At 40.4% G+C, this 22,997-nt stretch overlaps 1 protein-coding gene across 21 annotated transcripts in view; it reads left to right on the top strand.

The window, feature by feature from the left end:
* Window positions 1–22,997, top strand: part of Sgce (sarcoglycan, epsilon) — a 70,789-nt gene that overhangs the window by 30,064 nt on the left and 17,728 nt on the right. For 12 of the 21 annotated variants that reach the window (XM_087658439.1, XM_087658437.1, XM_087658436.1 and 9 more), the window contains 3 exon segments: window positions 3,126–3,198; window positions 6,787–6,985; window positions 21,145–21,307. In XM_087658439.1, the coding sequence (XP_087514565.1) occupies window positions 3,126–3,198; window positions 6,787–6,985; window positions 21,145–21,307 (435 nt within the window). 21 annotated transcript variants of the gene reach the window in all.

The following is a 22,997-nucleotide window of genomic DNA, read 5'->3' as shown; positions in this document are numbered from 1 at the left end:
GCTCAGAGATATTGTCAGCTATTTGAACGTGATCCTTCATACCAGCCACAGGTCCTTCATAGCAAACTCCAAGCACGCATCTAGGGAGGTTAGGGATGAGTTGTGAAAAACAAGATGTTAAATTTGTATATTAAAGTACAGAAGACTTTCTTGTTGACTTGAGGGCTAGAATAGATTTCTTAAGTATCACCTGATTATTTTTATTTGGGGGAGAATATCTAATTGTCACTATTATATTTGTGAACTGTTCATCAAGCGAGATTCTTTAAGAGACAGACTGTAAAATTGGATAAAATATATTTGTTGCATGTGCCTGATTATAGGGTATCTGAAATAGAAAAGAAACCCTCAGTTCAATTTAAAAAAGTGATGTTTCACTGTAAAAGACACACAAAGGTCCATAAATTTAAATTAGATATCCGTTCTTATCAGTGATGAGGAACATTCATAATCAGACCATAATGAGGATTTCACCATCAGTGAAATACATTGTAAGTGAATATGGTGGTTAACATAACCGCTGTGGGGATCAGTGCCAAATTATGAGTCCTGAGTGAGTATTGGTGTACCCTAAGCAGTCCCACTTCTAGGGAGATTCCCAAACAAGCAGCTTGCAAAAACTCACCTGAAGGCATGGATGGACATGCTCTGTGTACACTGTTCATAAAGCTGAACACTGGAAGTCCACAAAACAACAAACTCAAAAGGCTGTAGGCACAAACCAGGTGAATATATTGTGTGTTGTATTTATTTATGTGGTTAATATCGAGAGCAGAAACAAATGGAAGCTTTCCCAGCAACATGGGTAAATGTTTCCAACAAAATGATAGATGAGGAGACAGGGGGATGAGCCAGGAGACTGTATGTGGATGCACCATGTAGATGACCAGTTGTATAGTGTTCCAGAGCAACCAAACTAAGCAATGTCTTTTAAGTCTACATGTATATGTAATAAAAGTACTTTAAGTCAATGAGATTTTAAACACCAAGTTCACAATTTCAATGACTGGAGGCAGCCTAAAGTTAAGTCTGGCAAGCAGGCGAGTATGTCCAGGTGATTTCAACAACAATTAAGATGTTCTTATAAATCAGCGTAGACAGGAAGTGTTAGTATCAAATAGTATGCGGAAAAAAATGAGTGACAGAAATTTAACGAAACCTTTTATAGACTACAAATGTATCTACATAGTATAATAATAAGCTTAGTGTTCTAATTTATTCTACTAATTTGGTCAAGTCTTATAGGTCTCAAGCTATATTTAATTATAGAAATTTATGATTTAACCCGCTAAGTAAGTATGTAGCTGAAATATTTAGGCTTTAAACATCGGAAGCTGATTAGGCATTATTTTAGAAACAGAAGGATCAGAAGGAAAGCAATCCCTCTCATGCACTGAAGCCCTTCACCTCTTTGCCGTAAGTAAAATTTGATTGAGGCCATTACAGTACTTAAATATCCTATTAGAAGTAAGAAAACACATGTATACTCTGATATAGCTTTAAAAATTAAACATTAGATATATATTCAGATAATAAAATTCTTCCTCTTAACATGAAATATCTTTCACTTCTCTCAGTATGCTGTGATAACAAAACAAAAAACAGCAACAAAACACACACACACACAGACAGAGACAGACAGACAGGCAAGCCAATTTACGAGAGTTTACAAAACTTACAATAATGAAATTTGTGACTAGGGAAGATTAGCCAAAAATATTGTTATTAATTTAAGATACCTATATTTTTCTGAGTCAAAAACTCACTGTAATAATACATTGGAGTAGACTAGCCATCTTTTCTTCCACTGAAAATATAGTTATAATTATTTGGGGGAGTAAGGCAAATTAATTAATTAGCATAAGATAATTAGGTATGTTAATAGGAACAGGCTAAACTTTAATCATAAAAATTCCCAAGTATAACTTTTTTTTTTAATTTTCCATTTGCTTTCTCAGAATAGTAACTCCTAATTATGTATGGTGGCTAATCTTAAGGTTAATATGAGCCTCACTGATCACATGTCTTCAAGGAAAGAGGTGGCGTGGCTCATGAAATCTTGACAAGTGGGAGAGAGAGACACTCCCTTAACTGTGGGTTGGTGTGCTGTTCAGAATAAATATTGCCAAGGGTTTGAAATTATTCATCCCCCTCATTCTGAGTCTTGCGGTTTGAACACCCAGCATTTCTAATGGTTGCAAACCATTTCTCTAGATGGTCCTATTGCTATGTCAACATCTTTGGTGCTTGTTCAGTGCACAGGGCTCTCGTAGTAGGTGGAACCAGGTTTCTTCTACTCTTCTGTTCGATGTCACCTACAGCTGTGCTCATGCCAGAAACCTATTGCTGGGACTCTTAAGCCTCTGACACAGTCGTTTGGTTTTTTTGAGGTACTATAGATGGGTCTGCACCACTTAATGCCTGTTCCAAAGTTAATCATGCTTTCCTTGAGATCTGAGGCCATGGGCTTTGCCTGGTCTGTGTTTGGTAGCGCTTTCTCAGTTGACTTGGGTATAAGCCCCTGACCCTGCAAACGTTTACTAACATTTGACTGTGTGGAAATGCTGATTAGTGGTTTGGAGCATGTGCCCTGAGCTTTATAGACTGTGATCCTTTCTCCTTTACTCGTGCTGAGATGTATTTATTTACATAATGAAGGGGCTTCTTAAATCTGTTGACTGGTTGTTGTACATTTTAGCACTAAATGCAGCATTGGTGTACTTGGTTTAAAGGATAGTTTTTGTGATGATTCTTCAATTTACCAGTACAACCATAGCATGTTTAGGGGTGTTTTGTTTTCTTTTAACCCTAGCACATCACCAGTAAGTCACTTCGTCCATCTACGGGTGACATGTCTACATTGCCCCCTGTGCCTAACAGCTTTCTATGAAAGAGGTTTTCTTTATTTAACCTTTTGTTTTGGCATGTTGAATAGATCTGGTTAATTCATTAATTTCCTATAATATTGCTAAAAGTCTTGGGTTCCTATTGCTCAGGAAACGAAATTTTCTAGGTATATCAACAAGAAAAACAGAAAGGACAATAATTTATTTTTATTTTGTCGTTAATGAGTTGCGTTTTACTGAACATTTCATGCTTTAAACATGTCTTTCCTTCTCTGATAGATAACTGCCTACAACAGACGTACCTTTGAGACTGCAAGGCATAATTTGATAATCAATATAATGTCAGCAGAAGGTAAGTATGGAAAATACCTTTGTGATCGTTTCTTATGTAAAAGAAGGGTTTCATTGTGCTTATGAACATACAGTAGGATCATGGTTTGTAAAGTATCACAAATTTAATTACTACATTGTAGTGAAATGTAGGAAAGATATCTAAGCCATCGGAGCTTTCTATAAAATGGTGTACTGTGGTGAAAACCAGGATAGTTCTTCACCAGATGTCCTGCTGACTTCTTTAAGCCTTGCTGTGCCAGTGGGTGAAGTAATACTAAGAGAGCTTCCCCTGAGTCTGGCCTAAAGCCTGAGAGTTAAGTCTAAGAACACAGGCATTTATTAGTTTTGTACTTAACTTTAGAGTAGTTGTAAGTACTGGTTTAGCTTCATCTGAAGATAAACTCTGATTTGGGGACTTGAGGTACATGATGGGCTAATTGACTAAATTTGCTTATTATGTCAATAAATGTCAAAGTCCATCAACAGCATAGAGGAACATGCCCACTCTAAATGATCTCTTGAAAATTTTGAAAGTCAGGGACACAGGAAATAGTCTTAAAAATTATGCTCTCAATATTTTGACCCCACTTTGGTGTAGAATAGGAAACCTTAGCAAGGCCACTAACTTGAGGGTCAGGGGAGGGGTTCCTGGGAAGAGAGCTGGGAGGGACTAGAGGGGGAAGGGAGGAAATTTTACCACCCCATATCCAAAACTCAAGATTGAAATTGTTTTTTGTTTTGTTTTATTGTTTTTTTCAAGACAGGATTTCTCTGGTGCTTGTAGACCAGGGTGCCCTCTGACTCTCAGAGATCACTTGTTGAGGCTTAAATTTTAAGACAGAGAAAATATTTTAGCTATCATTAGAAAATCATGGGGTAATAATCTTCCCTACACTTCTGCCAGTGAAGGCCTTGGCAGGAAGGGAAGATTACAAACCTATCTTTTCCCTTGAAAAAGAGCAAGTAAGAGTCTATTCTCCACCAAGACTTGCTGCTTCTGTTTATTGGCAGAAACAAACAGGCCACCAAAAGTTTTGTCAGAACCTACTATTTTGAAAATCCTGATAACTCAGTGAATCTGGGTTAAATGTTGCCCTTTGACCATATGAAAGAAAGCACTGTCTAGTAATTTGACAAGGTGTACCCGCAGGAGACTGCTTGAAGTCTTAAACCTCCTTCCATGGACCTTTCCTTAGGTGTTCTAACAGTACCAATCGTAGGCAGCTATGCCAGGTTAAGATGTAAAGTGATCTTGATACATGAGAGCAAGTGCAAAGGCTGGTTCTGCGGGCCCACCCCACATACTTGTTTTGGGCGGCCATGGGTTGCAAAGTTCTCTCTAGTTTAAGTGTTCCTGTAGAGTTGGGAACTCTAAGTGAGCAGAGTCATTGATCTTTTCCTGCCCATTTGTGGGTTCATGGTTGAAGCCACATGCTTAAAATGTGGTAGCTTTGGGCTCATGACCAAGTCCTTGTCAGATATGGCAGACTGGAAGAGATCCTGGTCTGCAGTTGGACCTTCCTCTCTTTCTAGCAGAGGCTATATATAGAAAGTGAATATCCTAGGTGTTATTGTCACACAGAGATCCATATTCATGTAGTCCTTGATGTAAGAATACTGCACAATTGGAGGGTCCCAAGCACTAGGGATCTGTTACCTGCACAAAGCAGTCCAAAGCTGTGTTCGTGAGGAAGCAGGAATTGTTTGGACTTAGGCAGATCTGTTCCACGTCTTTTCTACCTAGGGTTAAATGACCCCAAACAGTATGAAAACCACAGAACTAAAAAGGTCATGCATCTGTCCTTGTCAGTCTAGACAAGATTCATATGTGTTTGAGAATGAACATCTTTGAACATGGCCTTCACTCATGCTATTTGTCCCGGAAAAGGTTTAGAAAAAAAAGGAACAACAAAGTTGTAAATCAGAGTAGTCGTGCTCGGCCCAGCTCTTCGGCCAACTCTCTTCTACTCTGAGTGACCTAATGGGAAATTAGTCATCTAGCCTCACACAGCATGGTGCTCAAGGAGAGTACATAGAGTGAATCCCTAAATTGGGTTTAGCACCTCAGAGGCCTGCCACCAATCTGCTGGCCTACTGTTCTCTTGGCCTCTTTGATTTCCAAATATAGCAAGCATGGGATTTCCCCAGAGTTAGAAAGCTCCTGTGACTCATTCTGGAGAGACCTGGCAATAGTTCTTGGCCCAGTAGATAACAGGCAAGCTGCACAGCCTAGAGCCCCAGAGGGATCCGGTTGCAACCACAGGCCTTGTAGTAGATTTCAGAAACGGAATCTCTAAGTGTGGCTGACTGGAGAACCACAGAGTGGTTATATTCAGTGACAGCATTGAATATAAGATGGGTTGGGTGGGGTGGAGGCTTTCTGTGTTCTTATGGAAACCTGATTGTAAAAACATTTAGGGAAAAAATAATTACATACATGTCACATATCCAAAGCTATGGTTCCTATGATATATAAATATTTTTCATTTACCAGTGAGAAACTCTTGTTCTTCATGATTCATTTGTGTGACTATTTCTAGGCATGGGAAAGGTGTCACATCATTAAGGTACTGTAGTATGCAAAGAGGAAATGCGTTTGTATAAACTGTAAATTGATCTTCGAGAACGAGAATGGAGAGGCCATATCTTACAAGCCTACAGCCTGTGCATCGAATAAATTTACAAAACCTTGAACCAAATCAGTGCCTGCTGGAGGGGAGGAAAGGGTTTCTGTGGGTAGGGCCTCACAGAGCTGTGTCTTTAGCAGTGGCCACTGCCTGCTACTGGGCTCTGGAGAAAACTCTGCAGCCAGAGCTGGCTCCTCACCGAATCTCTGGTATCTAGTGTCCATTAATATCAAAGACGCTTCCAAGAAGGAAGGTCATCAAGATGGCAGGTGCTTATGTATTTTTATCTTTCGTTTGTGAAACAAGAGTAGATTAATTTACAAATTCATGAGTTTTGTTGAAGTAAATTAGAGGACCTACATAGTTATAATTAGTATTAGAGACATGAAATATATTTAGAGCTCAGAAGTATTCATGTAACCAACCTTTTCATGTTAAAATACGGGTTAATGTTTTAATATTTTATGCTTTTGCCGTATGTTTGTAGTCTGATAAGCATGTTATAGACATGGTTTCCTAGGGAAAAATTAGATGAAATAAATTCAAATTACTGTGTGTTTTTGTCTCTGAATATATATATGTAGAGAGAGGGGGGAGGGAGAGAGGGAGAGAGGGAGAGAGGGAGAGAGAAGGGGGGGGCTCACACTATGCACCTCCAGCTGTCCTGGAACTCGCTGTGTAGACCAGGCACGTCCTCACAGAGCAGAGATCTTCCTGCCTCTGCCTCCTGAGTAGTAGGATTAGAGGTGTGCACTACTGTGCCCCATTCAGACATACTTTTTTAAGGACACATACTTTTTTAAGGACAATTCTGGGTCACCGCTTGTTTAACCCAAGCACCTGGAGCCATGTGGCTGGAGAACTGGTCTGTAGTGCTGTATCCTGTTGGGACTGTGAAAGCACTCAGCAAATCTCAGCATTTTCTTTAAGAGAAGGACTGCTTCACTAACGATATGCGCATCTCTTTTCATCAACACTAGAATTCCCGTTGCCATATCAAGCAGAATTCTTCATCAAAAATATGAATGTGGAAGAAATGTTGGCCAGTGAGGTTCTTGGAGACTTTCTCGGGGCTGTAAAGAATGTGTGGCAGCCGGAACGCCTCAATGCTATCAACATCACATCGGCCCTAGACAGGGGCGGTAGGGTGCCACTTCCTATTAAAGACATGAAGGAGGGGTAAGACAGCCTTTATCTTGTTGCCTTAAATGTGGATTTTTAAGTATGGTGACTTAATCAAACTTATTATAGATGGAAGATAGCCTATTGCAATTTTTCTTTTTTTAATAAGAAATAGATATTATGGAGATATGAACTTATAAGCAAGTTTCCATATTGACAAAGAGATAGTATCAACGGTTCCTTCAATCACAGTACCAGGGTCTTGTGAATCTCATTGTAGATCAGAACTGATACCGTAAATTCTAGCACCAAGCCCTTTGTACCTTCAGAGACAAGCTGATTATTTAGGGCCATGCGTTTCAAAGGAAATCGATGCCCAGTTATCAGCTGGAGGACTCACCGCCTGCCAGCGCTTTATTCTAGGAAACTATTTCTTCGTCTTTCACATTCTTTCCACCATGTGTCCGTGGCTGGTGGCCGAAGTGCATTTGAAACCCATCCCTGTGACATGGGAGCCAAAAACTTGGCCTTGTCACTCACAAGCTGGGTGACATTGCACAGAGGCAGGACCCCTCTAGGCCTCAACTTCTTTTTCTGAACCATTGGAGCTGACATTCTACCTCAAACTCCTGCAAGTGGTTAAACGAGACAGTGCATTTGAAATGGATGTCAACCCTCAAGCTGTGCCGGAGTGTGACCTGTGTAAGTAAAAGCACTCCTGTTAGGTTAATTGAAAGTGCTGGTGTCAGTATCGCACCAAACTTCCATCTCTAATTTCTTATCTGTAGGTTGATGGAGAATTGCTTCTCACTCAATCCCGTGAAAGTGCAGCCTGTGGAATAAATCACTGTTTGCTCAACATATCCCCCTCCTAACTCTCCCTTCTCCCATAATCCTGGGAACACTTCTTTGCAGGTGATATCTAGAATTAACCGGGATAACTGGATTCGTAAGAATCAGATGTCAGGGCAGCTTAATGGAGAACTTGTTTGGAAATCACGGGAAAGAGCCCAAATACCCATAAATGAAAGTCTGAGAGGGTAGGCAGGAGAAGGGTGGAGGAAGGCAGTGGTCTGTGACGTCCAACTTAACATTTCAGAATTAAGTTTTATCTTGAATGGTATAGCAATGGATTTTGAAGTCAGCCAAGCACATGTAGGAGAGCTTTGAGGAAAGTCGCGGGCTTATCTCTTGTCTAAGTGCTGGTTGGCTTTCTATATGAAGCATAACTCTAGAGCTTAAATTTTCACTGTGAAGTTACAATGTGGAGCTCTTTCTCACCAAGTAAATTAAAAAGCATAACCATGGAACAGGGCCCCCTGAAAACATTCTCCCAATGTACACCCCCCTTTCCCTTAATACATCCCAAGATGATTGTTAAAACAACAACCAGAGAGCATTTGGAAGCAACAGTGGGAGCACAAGTACTGATCGCTGTGTCTTTTCTGGGCTAGCCCCTTCTCCAGTCAGTAGAGCACACCCAAACACCAACCCGAAGCAGAACTTTCCAACTATGCCCAGCCTGAGAATGACTGGTAAAGTATTATTTAAAATGCACATGAGAGATAGGTTTCTGGCCTTGGATACCCTCTAGAGATTTTGAGTATTTGAGCTGGGCCTGAGCATGTGACTCTAAATTAAGAACAGAATCTTGGCCCTCCAAGTCCTCTTTGAGAGTTCAGTCCTTAGCTAGCTGACTGCAACACCTGCTTGAAAGGAGTCTGCGCTGTCAGCTATTTGAGAGAGCCCTCCCCGTAGTGCTTATTTAGGCTCTTGTCTCAGATCCCTGCCCAACTTGAAATGCCTTCCACGAGCTTTAATTTAATGTTAAGCCTTAACCTTTGCAAAGTATGCATAGAAGTCTTTTAAAATAGTGTTTCTATAAATTGTACCTGATGCCAGCTCTGTTCCTCCGGTATCTCTATGCAAGTCCCAGGGAAATAAGGTCCTACTGGAGTTAGAATTGCAGGAGAAGAGTGTGGCCCTAGGAATGGTTTTGTTTATTTTCTGTAATTATATAAAGTGATAACCAGATATCTTTGTCCACATTACCTTATGACAAGTAAATCCCATATTTTTCTGAGTGTTATGGCTTTCTTTCTTTTTAATGATATATAGTGTATATATGTAATTCACTTAATACTCTTTTAAATGATGTATATTATGCATGTATAATGCACTTAATACATTTTTAAATGATATATAGCACGTATATATAATTCACTTAATATATTTTTGTTTTTGCATTTAAAAAAATCATGAGCTATAAATATACTCAAAATGAAATATAGAAAATATAAACAGGGAAGGACTGATTCAGCCAAGGAATTTCAGATATTGCTTTTCTATAATCTTATTTTAAAAAATAATGCGTATGATTCGATAATAGTAATTAAGAAACTAATGAATGTGTTCTCCTAATAATTAATATAAATCGTGCTCCAAGATTTAAAGGAAAAAAATAAATATCTTTATGAAAATATTTTGTTTTTGCTCATGGTAGCCACAGTCTACTAATGACATATTATTTTTCTGTGCTTGTATGTATAGTAACACAACCAACAGGTGGCTTCGAGTAGTTCATTGTAGAAGACTCTTTTATGTCCACCTACAGCCATTAAAGGGCAAGCCCACTGTGTAGCACCTTAGCTCCTCCTTCGTGATGAGCGTTTTCACATTTCCACAGAACTTGCTGACAGCTTTCAAACTTCTTCTAAGTCAAACAGAAAACAATGATAAAGATTTGCTTCAGAGTGAGTAAGCTTCTGCAAAGGAAAGCTGAGCCCTCCGAAAAGATTAATTTCTACTTGCCAAGCTCATAGCCCCAAGGCAACCGTGCATGGACTCGGTGTTGCTTTTGCTCCTGACATAAGAGCCAAGAGCTAAGGACTCATGGATGTATTTAGCCTGGGATAAAGCTGGTGGAAAGAAGAGCAGGGTCATATTTCATGCTAGTTTCATATTGTAACTGCCAGCCACGGCTGAGTGATGTGGTGTAAATGGCGACTACGAAGGGAATGATGGGGTGTGAGGATTAAAGACGGTGCTCGCTTTTCATAGGAGATTGTCAAACCTATTTCCTCTGGTGACCAAAGCGTGCAGATCTAGCCTCAATCAGTGGCAGAAAAGCTGTCCTCATTTATTCTCTGGACCATTTCATAAAATACTCTATCTAACTGGCTGAGGTTTGCCTATATCAAAAGCCTCAGTGAGCAGCTGAGAAAGAGAATATAAGTTGGTGCTGCCACATACTATGGTAATGGAAAGTCGTGATGCTGGGCCAAGGTGCTCAGCTCTGAAATTGTCCCCGTCTTTTCCCTTCTCTGTGCGTGCGTGCGTGCGTGCGTGCGTGCGTGCGTGCGTGCTGCAGACATAGCGCCAGGGTTTCCTGTGTCCCTGCTTCCCTAACTTTGTGATAGTTATACTAGAAGCTGCCAACAGCCGAACCATATTCTCTGGAGGTGGGGTGGACATTGTCCTGAAACAAAGAGATCCCTGGAGAAAATGGTTGACGGTAAGGTTGCTGTGTTGCTCATGTGGTGCTAAGTGAACCGAGGCTGAGTTTAGGAGTAGAGAGAGCTGTGCAGATTTCAGGTGACTCAGGCATCATGTGGGTCCTGGGCCATCTGAAATCCAACAGAGCATGCTTTCTCCTTGCTCCTTCCCTCCTTGCCTTGGTCTTCCTTTACTCTGTACCAGTTCTCACGGAATTCACAGCTAGCCTATTGTCAGGGTCTAAGGGCTAACCACAATTCTCCTTTCAGTAATAAGTAACAGCTGTTTTATTTTCTCTATGTTTAATTGATATGAGGAAATCCACCGCAAACTCAAAGCTCAGGATTAAATGGAATTATTAATCCCTTTTATGCCACTGATGTGTGTGTGTGTAATTTCTGGGCTTTTCTTAGTTATTTGGTCCTATATCTTATGAATAGTTTATAAATCTTTGATTTTATACCTTATTTTTAAATTAATTATAGTTGTTTACAGAAGGAAGAAGTCGGGTAACGGACAAGACAGGAGATGGTACTGCACCTCCTGGAATCTCATAATCTTCGGTGACATGTAGCATACACGGATATATATGCTCAAGTTGATTTGCATCTCTTCTGGGCATAAGATCACGAGTCAAATGTTTTCCATGAGTAGGACAATTGGGAAAACATATTCATTGTAATCACTGTCTTGCTGTGAGAAAAACAGTGTTGAATACAGTTTTGTTCCTGTTTGCTGATTCCTTACATCAAATGTTTAGATGCCTCAACAAATATCTCAAAGGAAAAATTTGTACACAAAGAGTTTTCTTGAGTATAGAGGAAGGAGCTCCTAGCATGTTGAAACACTGTACTTTAACGGCCTTGTAGAGTAGTGGTTTTCAACCTGTGGGTCGAGACCCCTTTGGCAGTCACACATCTGATATCCTGCATTTCAAATATTTGCATTACAGTTCATAACGGAAGCAACAAAATAATTTCAGGGTTGAGGATCACCACCACATGCAGAACAGTATTAAAGGGTTGCAGCAGTAGGAAGGTTGAGAACCACTGATCCAGAGACCTGCCATTGATAATATGTGCCCATCTCAACATTTTACGCACATTTGAAAGCATGCAGTTGGGTTCAAGATAACAGCTGCCTTCATTTTACTTGATGAGAGTTCTGTTTTAATTGTATGTTCAAAAGATATCTGAAAGAAAAATGTCATGAGAGACACAGCCCTTTTCATATACAGCATCGAGTTGATATTATTAGCCTGCTCACATACAAAATTTTCTATCAGGAAGAGTCAGTGTGTCCCAAGTTGCTTACATTACAACAGAAGCAGCCATTACACCTGTTGACCTTTGAGGCAGGCCCACTGTCGTCTACCGCTCTTCAGCATGACATTTGTGGTCTGTGTTTTTAACTGGTAAACGCTGTTCATGGTTCCATCTGCTCATCCAGTCACTCAGCAAGTAAGCTTCCAGGGGACAATGGCAGAGACTAGGTTTAAGGACAGTTATAAGACTCTTGCCTTGTACCCTACGTGGGGTCGGGTGTTGGTGACTCAAACTCAAGTGGTAGCAGTGACATGGGACCAAGTGACACTTGTGTTTGCAAGTTATTTCAGGGCAACTGTCAGCAACTGATGATGGATCGAGCTGGGAGAGGAGGAGGAGAGTTAAAGACGATGGTGCCGGAGTTCAAGGCTTGAGCATGTGGGGTTGCCAATCACTAGGGGAAGGAGGTGGAAGGCGCAACAGGTGGAGGTGGGGTGGGGTGGGGATGAGCTCAGTTCGGAACATATCAAGTTTGAGGAGTTCATGGCTCACCCTCGTAGGGATGAAAGTAACTTGGCACAGTGGTAACTGCCATAAAAATGTTTCCACTTCTAGGCAGCTCTTTATAGATGGCAACAGTAAGGAATATACACAGAGATAGGCTTTACGATCTTATTTATAACATCAAAAAATTAGAAGCAACTGCATGTCCAACTCGGAAAATAATTGCTGAATAAATCATGTGCACTTAAAAAATTATATTGCCATAAAACCGTAATTACAAAGAGTACAATGTGGAAAATGCTTATGACGCATTAAGTGGAGAAGCAGGGTACAAAATTAAATTTTAGAGATGATTGCAATTACGTTAAAACATATGCATTTGAAAAATATTCTGCAAGGTACATTGGGAAATGAAAATAGTTATCTTAGTAATATAAATGAATTCTGTTTTTATACTCCGAGTTTTCTATATTGCTTTTATAATTTAAGAGGAAAGCACATTTCAAAGTAAAAACTTCTTACGCTTATTTATATTAACTTTAGCTGAATTAAACTAAAAACTTACTAATTATAAATGCAAATCACTGTCATGTTTGAGCAGGAGGGCTCTTAGCAGTTATGGGAAACATATTCATTTGTCTCTGCTTATGGAAATATTTTGCAGTTATCAAGAAAAAAATGTGAGGTGTTCGGCGGGCAGCTAATAAGGAGATGGAAATTGGTTTTGTGAAGCTGAAAAGCGGTGACTTTTACAAACAGAGTACATGGAGCACTTAGCTTACCCAGTGGTTTCCTACAGCTTCTTCTGTTCTGTTTATACTTTGATTTTTTTTTTTTTTTCCGGAGCTGGGGACTGAACCCAGGTCCTTGCGCTTGCTAGGCAAGCGCTCTACCACTGAGCTAAATCCCCAACCCCTATACTTTGATCTTTAACTTACTGAATTTTTTTGTTTGTTTGTTCTTTTTTTTTTCGGAGCTGGGGACCGAACCCAGGACCTTGCTCTTGCTAGGCAAGCGCTCTAGCACTGAGCTAAATCCCCAACCCCAACTTACTGCATTATTTACTCTTTATTTTCCCTAAGGTATATAGTTGCTGCTGTTTATGAAACTTGAGATCTGATGTATAAAAACAGAGAGATTTGTGCAGTGAGTTCTGGAACAGTTGTCACCTCAAATGTGGCTGGGACATCATGCTTACATTGACACAGTTTTGAATTTTTACATTACACTGGTCCTTCATTTCACCTTAAAATACAACAGCACCAAGCTGGGAGTGGTGGGGGGCTCACGTCTGTGATCTCGACATTGGGTGGCTGAGGCTAGAGGATTGCTGGCAGTGTGAGCCGCACGGTGAGTTTATAGCCAGTCCAGACTATAAGAATGGGATCCTGTCTCAAAACACTAAGCGAATACTATCTTTGTTAAAGTAGAATTCATCTAACACCCGTCTCAGCCATTCAGAACAGATGAGCATTTTAGCACCTCACCGTTGCACTCCCACCCCTGTCTACATCAGTAGTCACTACAGCGACCTAGCTCCTTGGCAAACTCTAGCTTACTGGGCTGTTCCCTCACCCCTATCTTTCTTCAGGAGTTCCACAGAAACGAAGTGGTACAGCATGTGGTTGCAGCGACTGGCTTTTTCATCATTTAACGAAATGGTTTCAAGTTGCAGCCATATTGTAGAAAAAGACACTTCATTTTGGTCTCAGTAGATTAGTGACTAATAACGACATTAGATGGCTGTGGTCTTTTGTTTATTCCTAAGTTGATAAGTGTGGATTATCTCTACTTTTTTACTATGGGAAACGCTACTGCTGTGCTCAGTAGCTATACATTTTGCGTAGAGAACTATTTTCATTTGTCTTTGTCCTATCCATGGGAATAGAAGTTCCAAGTCATCTGGTGACCCTGAAGGTAACCTCTTGAGGAACTGTTAAGCTGTCTTCCCAAAGCCTTGAGCTGTTTCACATTCCCAGCAGCAGACCAGGAGGGATTTGATTCTTCTACATTCTCCCCAGCACCAGTTCTTGGCTTCCTTTCTGATGACTGTCATCCTAGCAGGAATTAAGTGGTATCTCCTTGTGACCAAAGGAGATACACTTTCTATACACTTTTTGTGTGCAATGCAACAGAAAAATTCCTTGGCCGCTCTTTGGAGATATGCCTGTTCAGATCCTTGGTCATTCTTTAAACCCAGCTGTTTATCTTTTTACAATGTGAGAGTCCTTTCCATATTCTAGATACAGGTCACTTAACAGATGCGTGATTTGTAAATAACCCCTTTGCAACTTATCTTTAGTTTCTTGCTGTTGCTCCTGTTGCTCTGTGGAGCATGAAATGTTTTAATTTTGATAAAGCCCGACTAATCTAGTTTTTTTTTTTCCCCCTGTCACTGCTGGAGCTTTTGATGTCAAAGCTAAAAAAAAACAAAACAAAAAAAAAAACCCATGGACTAACACAAGGCCACAAGGATTTATGCCTGTTTTTCTTCTTAGAGTTAACAGTTTGAACTCGTGCATTTAAGTCACAGTATGCGTTTTTAAATAAGCTGACTTTAGTGGAGTTCTAAAGAGAAAGATGCTGTGTATGCTGCTGTTCCCACACACTTACGGCTCCCCCAACTGACTTTATCATTGGCAGAGTGGACAGGACATCATCAGCCACAGCCCATTGCTTCCATGGGGGTCATAGGTTTGGACAGATGCACATGGCATATGTGCACTAGGGTGTATCAGACAGAGTGGTTTCCCTGCCCTAAGCATCATCCACATCCATCTCTTCATCTTGCCTTTGCCTCTGCCCCAGCAATCATCTCTTTACCCTCTCCCGACTGTGCTCTCTCTGGCAACGCCATATAGCTCGTACAGTTGGTATGATACTGCATGTGCCCTCTCTGTACTCTCTCACTTAGTTACATGCACTTCCGTTTCCTTTGCTCGATAGCCCCTTCCTTTGCATGTGTGTGCTGAGTAAGATTTTGCTTTCTGGATGTACCTCCGTTGCCCATTCACCCCCTGAAAGGCGCACAGATTATGCATAGCAGTTAGAGAGTCTGTATTCTGTCTTCCCAGACGTGTAAGTTTTATTCTGGCTTCTTTCGTTAAGATCTGGACCGTAGGGTAAAATACGCTTAACGCTGTAAGAGAGCCTCAAGCTGTCTTTAAATTGGCTGCAGCATAGTCTGTTACTGCAGTTAGTCACGAAAGTTCTGGCTGGGGCTTGTATTCCAGTGTTTATTCATTATGATCTCCCAGTGCTGCTTTAATCAGTTTACCCCTTAATCACATTCGATGCGGGACACCTTTTTTCATCTTTATTTGCTCTCCGTATCTTGGCTAGTTCTCTATTACGGTGTTTCTCCTTTAACAGGGTATGTCTTTAAAACATTATTCTTTGTTCCTTCCTTTATTCCTTCTTTAGAGACAGTCTCAAACTGGTCTTGAGCTCACTAGCTGGGAACAGCTTTGGGCGCCTGATCCTCTTGCTCCCACTTCCCGGATGCTGGGCTTACAGATGTCTGTTGCCAAGGCAGATTTATGAGGTGGTAGAGATGGGACCCAGTGCTTGGGAATGCCAGGCAAACACGCTACCAAGTGAGCTATCTCCCCCAGCCCTGGGACACTCTTAAATCGGCTTTCTTTTATTATTGGTTTATGTTTGATAACAGCTTTCTATGCTATAGAGGGTTTGCAAATATTTTCGCCCAGGCTCTGGAAAGTTTTCGTGACAGTTTGTTTAGTTTGGGGGAAAATTTAAATTCCTCCTCTTCCTCCTATTTTTTTTTAAATCAATTTATCTCATGAATTACACCCTTAATACTTTGTTTTAGAAAACCCATTCTCTGCGTTTGTCATTCCTTCTGAGGTCACACTTGTGAGGAACGCAAGGACACATGTCTCAGTCGTAGATTTTAAAAAAAAAAAAAGTATACATTCATTTGTTCCAGCACCATCTGTTGAAAATATTAACTGACATTAGTATATTTGTCCCCGTGTCACCATGCTGACGTAGGGCGGTTCCTACACACACTCAGGCTGCTTTCATTGCTACAGCTTTGTCCTGAGTGGGATCGTTTCAGTCCTCTGGGTTGTGCTTCTGCCTCAGTGTGGGGTTTGGTATTCAGAGTCTCTTCCTGAGCCTAAGAACCAGTTTGTCAGGAGCCCCAGGACAGATCACCCGGCTTCCATTGGTATTTCCTTGAGATTATGGATGGATTTGGAAAAAGCTATCACTTTTACGATACTGAGTCTTCTCCCTGATAAAGACAACATTTCTCCCCTTTATAGTTTTGCTTTTCTCATATATAGTTTGAATGTATTTTAAAAACTTTATACTTAGTTCTTTTTTGTTACGTCTGCTGTCAATGGGATACTGCTTTTGTTTCAAGATTCATCTGTGCTGGTATGTAGGAAAATGGTTTTTAATACATGAACCTTTGTATTCTGTATACTTACTATAAAGTATCATTGGGTCTGAGGGACATTTTGTTCAGTATTTTGGGTCTCATCATTCTTGAACAAAGTTGTTTTTATTTCTTTCATTTCAGAATGCATTGAAATTCTTTTTACTCTCTGACTTCATTAAGCAGGCTTTCCCACTACAGTGTTGAAAGGGGAAACATCGGAGGTTATTTTTTTTTTTTTTTACTTTGTTTTGTCTTTACTGTTTTACAGTAGCTCAAAGAAGGTTCATGTTGAGATTAGGAAGCTCCCTCCACTTTTAATTTATGAGTGATTTTATTGTGAATGTTTGATCTTGTCAAATGGTATTTCTTTTTTTTTTATTTTTTATTGGTTATTTGACTTATTTGCATTTCAAATGTTATCCCCCTTCCCTGGTTTCCCTTCAAAACCTCCCATCCCACTCCCCTCCCCCTTGCTTCTATGTGGGTACTCCCTCACCCACCCACCCACCCACACCCACCTCACTGCCCTAGCGTTTCCCTACACAGGGACATCAAACCTTCACAGGACCAAGGGCCTCACCTCCCATTGACTCCAGATAAGGCCATCCCACTGCTACATAAGCAGCTGGAGCCATGGGTCTCTCCATGTGTACTCTTTGGTTGGTGGTTTAGTCCCTGGGAGCTCTTCGGGGAGGGGTCATCTCATTGGTTGATATTGTTGTTCTTCCTATGGAGTTGCAAACCCCTTCAGCTCCTTCAGTCCTCCCCCTAACTCCTCCATTGGGGTTCCACTGCTCAGTCCAGTAGTTGGCTGTGAGCATCCATCTCTATATCAGTAAGACTCTGGCAGAGCCTCTCAGGGTATAGCTGTACCAGGATCCTGTCAGCAAGCACTTTTTGGCATCAACAATAGTGATGGGGTTTGGTGGCTGCAGATGGGATGGATCCCCAGGTGGAGCAGTCTCTGGATGGCCTTTCCTTCAGTCTCTGCTCCACTCTTTGTCCCAGTATTTCCTTTAGACAGGAGCAATTCTGGGTTAAAATTTTGAGAAGGGTGGGTGGCCCCATCCCTCAACCAGTGGCCATGCCTACTGTCTGGATATGGTCTCTACAGGTTCTCTCTCCCCTTTGTAGGGTATTTCAGCTAATGTCATCCCCGTTGTGTCCTGGGAGCCTCTTGCTTTCCTGGTGTCTGTGACTTTCTGTTGGCTACTCCTGGTCCCCCATCCCCCATTGCTACACACCTCTGTTCAATTTCCTGACCCTCTGTACATCTCCCCCACCTCCTCCCACACCTGATCCCTCCCCTCTTTTCCCTCTCCCCCTCCTCTCTCCCTCCCAAGTCTCTCCTACCCTCTACCTCCCATGATTACTTTGTTCCTCCTCAAATGATATTTCTTAATCTATTAGTAATACCATTCCTTGTGTAATTCACTAATGTGATAATTTATTTTAAATTTTATTTTTATAACTAGGATAAATGGTACATGGCCACCTTTTATAATTTTCTTTAAACATTTTTGGATTCAATATGCTGGTTGTTTATTTGTTTTTCATTTTGTTTGGATTTCAAATACACTCTAAAACTCACAACATAGTCAGTGCACTTCTGGGTCCCGTGTCTCAGTCTGGCAAGTGTTAGATTATAGGTAGCGTCTTGAAAATGCTCTCTTGGTTTCTGTATTCTGAATGGCATTGCAGCAAACTAGCTTTATTTTATCAAATGTGTGGGGAAGCTCAGTGTGTGATTCTGCTGTTTTCCACTGAGAGCTGATTACTAGTCAGTTTTCTTTCTTGATTGTAGGTCTACACAGGCTGTTCCTTTCTTTCTCTCTTCCTTCCTTTCTTCCTTCCTTTCTTCCTTCCTTCCTTCCTTCCTTTCTCTAACTAGTATGGAGACGGGTCTCCTTTGTAATTGTTCAGTTCCATCTGCACAGTCAAATCTTGGGTATGGAGATAATTGTAGTATTCCCTGATTATCTGTTTGTCTCCATGAAATCTCTTTAATACATACTATTTATTTCTTGTACTATGGACTTGTAAACCCCACCACCACCATTTACCTACCTTATCAGAATTTCAAAGAATCATCTTTTCATTTCTTTGATTCTGCCTTGTTTCCAGCTTTTCTTTGCTATTTCCCGGTTTTTATTGTCGATTTTTATTAGTATTCTTTGGCGTTAATTTGCCGCTTTGTTCTGTTTGCTTCCTAACGTGGAAGCTTATGGGATTGATTCTAAATCTTTCTCTTTTCTAATATGCACATTCAGCACTATAAATTTTCCTCGAAGAACTGCCTTGGCTGTTGCCCTAAACTTTTGAAAACTTACGGCATTCTTTTTATATGTATTTCAAAATATCTTAAAACTGTTTTTAAGATTTGTTTTTGGAACTCGGGTTATGTTGACAAGTGTTGCTGGGTCTCGTTCAGAGACTGTTCTGTTGGTTTTTTTTGTTTTGTTTTGTTTTTTCATGCTGTGATGTTTGCCTCCGTTTATTTGCTTGTTTTCTAGTTTCCATCTGACTGAGTCTGAGTAGAAGGAACTGTTGAGTAGTTAAAATGTGGGACTGGGGGAATTTCACCAGCTCTGGGTGTAGATCTCAGTTTTAAATGAGCCTGTGCCTTGGAGCTGAGAGTCTCATTTTCTCTGTAATAGACAGTTGGTACTTGACAGTTGTAATTAACAGTTGACAATTAAGGAGGGGACCTCATTGTCTCTCTCCCAGGTCTCCTGGACTCTTACACTAATCCCAGCATTGAGCCCCAGCTTAGTCTCCCCTGTAGGTAGGCCTTTTTAAGACCAGAATTGTTTATTTCCCTCTTTCCTGCCAACCACAGGAATCCCACTTGTTTCCCAAAGAGGCTGAACCAGGTCTGGCAGTGAGAACGGCTAAGTGCAGGGTCTTCCATGACCAGACTGCTGTGGAGTTTGTGACGCTCGGCTTGTCCATGCTGACCCTTCAGCAATACCATAACTGTAGCTACGGTTTCCTGTTCCAGATTCTCGAGGGTCCCCTCAGAGAATGTGGCTTGTAAACCTCCTTTCAGGGGGTTGTAAGTCTCACTTTTCCACTACTGACTGGTCTGCCCAACTCCTGGGGCATTAGTTTGCTCTAAGTCTTATTTGTCTAAAGAGCCGAAATGGTTCTTTTTACAGTTTACTCAGTTGGTTTGTCTATTTGTGTGTTTTGTTTCGTAGGCTACGGAAGTGATCGTTAGTCTTCTACTGTGTTAGCTAGGCACAAAACTGGATTCTGTCTTCCATCAGTTTTGAAGTTGATTTTGTGTTTATGGCATAAGATGGTGGTGGTGGGATTTAATTTTTTTTTCATTTTCACGTGGATACCTAATTGTTCTAAGACCATTAATTATAAATACTGTTTATCTTCTATCAGACTCCCTTGTGACAGTAATCCACTTACTAAATATTAGAGTTGACTTCTAGGTTTTTGGCTCTATTTTATTGATTTGTATGTCCAACTCCATGTAGTACACACCAGCTTTATGTTGTAGCTTTGAGTTTGGAAACTTTCATTGTGCCTTTTCCAAAGTTGTTTCATTTACTGGAGATTTTTCTTTTTTAGGCCTTTTATTTTTCTTAAACATTGTGAGTCTCCGAATTGGCATCTGAAGTATTTCTCAAAGGCAGCTGGATCCTTGGTAGGCTAGCCACAATTAGGTAGATAGTTAATTCTTCTCTTTTAAGGACAGAAATTATAGTAATTTAGATTTTTTGGTTTTTGTTTTTTGTTTTCCCTCTTTCTCCGGAACGTTGATAAGATCCCTATCTTCTGGAGATTCCCTGTGACTGCTCCTGTCACAGCCGCCACTGTCATAGGTTCAATTGTGAAATCTCATTTCTCAACTCAGGAGAATTGTTTCCTCACAGTGCTCAGGGAACTCTTTGAGAAAACATGTTTTGCTTCGTTCTTGGTGAACAAACAATCATTTTCTCTTACATTAACTTCTTCGCTGAAGAGATCCAAAATGAATCCAAACACAGAAGAGGGGTCTGTGTGCTCAGAACACTGACAGAGGTGTCCAGTGGAATAATGAAGTCGACAGAGAGCTTGGCCCCCTGAGGGTATAATGTCATCATTGCATTATGAGAAAAATCAAATGAAGAGCCCTTACTTACAACCGTTATTTTAGGGTTAGGGCTCTTTTCTTAACAAATGTATCTGAAGGAGAATCTTAATGCAAGTAGTCTGACAATTATAATGATCAGGACATAGAGCGCTTAGCTGATTTGAATTCAGTGAAAGCATGAAATAGAACTTCCAGACCTTCAGATAGAATGGAAAGAGTGCCCGGTACACCTAAGCACTCAGTAAATATTGGTTGAATACAAGAATGGACAACAGAAGGCCCCTCCATGAATCACTGCTTTGAAAGCCTAGGCTCCTATCTTCAGAGATGATTCTAGTTAATCCCTCAATTCAAAAGGATAAATCCTGCTTTCAGGGGTAAATTGTTTTTTTTCTTTCCCCCAGTGTTTTCGATTTTCCTAAAGGATAACTTGAGAGTTTCATATTTTTTACAGTGTTTATGTCATGGTTGGTGCCGACGTTGCATTTTCTTCTTGTTTACGAGAAGTTGAAAATCCACAGAATCAGTTAAGGTGCAGTCAAGAAATGGAACCTGTGATAACATGCGATAAAAAGTTCCGAACTCAGTTTTACATTGACTGGTGCAAGATTTCATTGGTGAGTCTTCTTTTTCTTCTTCTTCTTCTTTTTTTTAAAAAACAACTTTGCTTTTGCAAATTTAATTAGTAATGATGTGTCTGGACATACCTTTTGACTAGAACCTGCATTGTTGGAAATAAATCCTAGGCTTTCTTTGTCAACTGTGTGGACTTCCTTGATTTGAAGGATTTGGCAAATTAGATGATGGTACATCCATTTAAGGAAGAGTCTCGCCACCTTTGTACTCTCCACTTGATTAGTCTCTGAGGCTGGATTAGCTTGGCGGGTGGTCCCGATGAAGCTTTTGGACATCCAGGGTGCTGTTAAGGCAGCAGACGCTGGGGAGCCAGTGCAAAAGGTCTCCTTAAATGTGCTGCCACCAGCTCCCTTTGGGAGGGAAAGAACAGAGCACAATAACATTGTGCAGAAAAAGCTGTGTTCTGCTGTGACCCAGTGCTCTGCAAACTCAAATGACAGAGCTCAGCAGACATGGGACGACTCTAAGGGAGAATATTCTGTCTACAGCTTTACAGTAAATGTATCAACTCTGTAAGTTTCTTTTAAACCACCTTAAAATTATTTTATTGATTAAATTTATTCTTCTATGAACATCTTGAATTTGAATGCTAAAAAAATTGCAAGTGGTTTCACACTCACATACATGTAAAAGACTTAAAATATTTCGGTTTTTGTCTAAGATGTGCCTTGTCTTTCTATACAGTATTTTAATTTTATTTGGATTCTTTAATGCTTTTATGATCTTTAATGGTTTAGTGACCTTTGAATATAACTTCTGTCGACTTTTTATGATTGATAGGGAATGATTTAGATCTAAGTTTAAAACTGACGTTTGAGCAAAGTTACTGACACATAAGCACACCTGTCACTTCGTGTCTTAGAGGAGCAACTGCAGGCACCTTTCCAGGCCTGGTGCTGGCCGGGGAACACATTACTGGCCTAGAATTGCAACGCTTAGCACTCCCTGTGGCTTTTGCCCTGCATCTAAGAAAAATTATTCCCTTTCTCTGCCTTCTTAAGCATATATATATATATATATATATATATATATATATATATATATATATATACTGGCTTATGTACAATCTTGAGTAAATAGTAATATTATAGAGCCTAACATTTCAGTCACGGTGCTAGTCACTAAATCTGTGAGGGAGCAATTAGGATCATGACTTCCACACATTCCTCTCAGCAACCAGGAGACAACAGAGCCTGCCAGCAACATTCTGTTCGTGGCTCTGCTGTCACATGAATTTATGTTGAGCAACACTGCCTAACTTCTAAAAGTTAAAAAAATTGTTTTGGGTTTTAAAGTTGTGATGGCAAGACTCTCGGAACTGAAAAGCTTGAGACTTTTCACTTTTAATTTTATATGTATATGTATTTATTTAAATCCCACATCATTCCACAAGGGTATTTCTTAAATAGTACACACACACACACACACACACACACACACACACACACACACACGGAGGCTTAAACAAAGAAGTCATTGGGCTGGGGCTGCCTGTAACCCCTGCCCTCCACAAGCTTGTTCTTCCTGTGTACGACAGACCTTCCAGGGCTGTACACCACCTAAAAGTAAAACAGAGACAAATAACAGTCGTAGAACAAGCGTAACAAATATTTTTAAATGAAAACAATAAGGACTTAAATTTTAAAAAGCATAAGGTTATGTTAGACAACC

This window comes from Rattus norvegicus, chromosome 4 (genome assembly GCF_021556685.1).
Source record: "Rattus norvegicus strain SHRSP/BbbUtx chromosome 4, alternate assembly SHRSP_T2T, whole genome shotgun sequence".
Taxonomy (NCBI): Eukaryota; Metazoa; Chordata; class Mammalia; order Rodentia; family Muridae; genus Rattus; species Rattus norvegicus.
The sequence above is the reverse complement of the archived record's forward strand: the minus strand, read 5'-3'. Positions and strand labels throughout refer to the sequence as shown.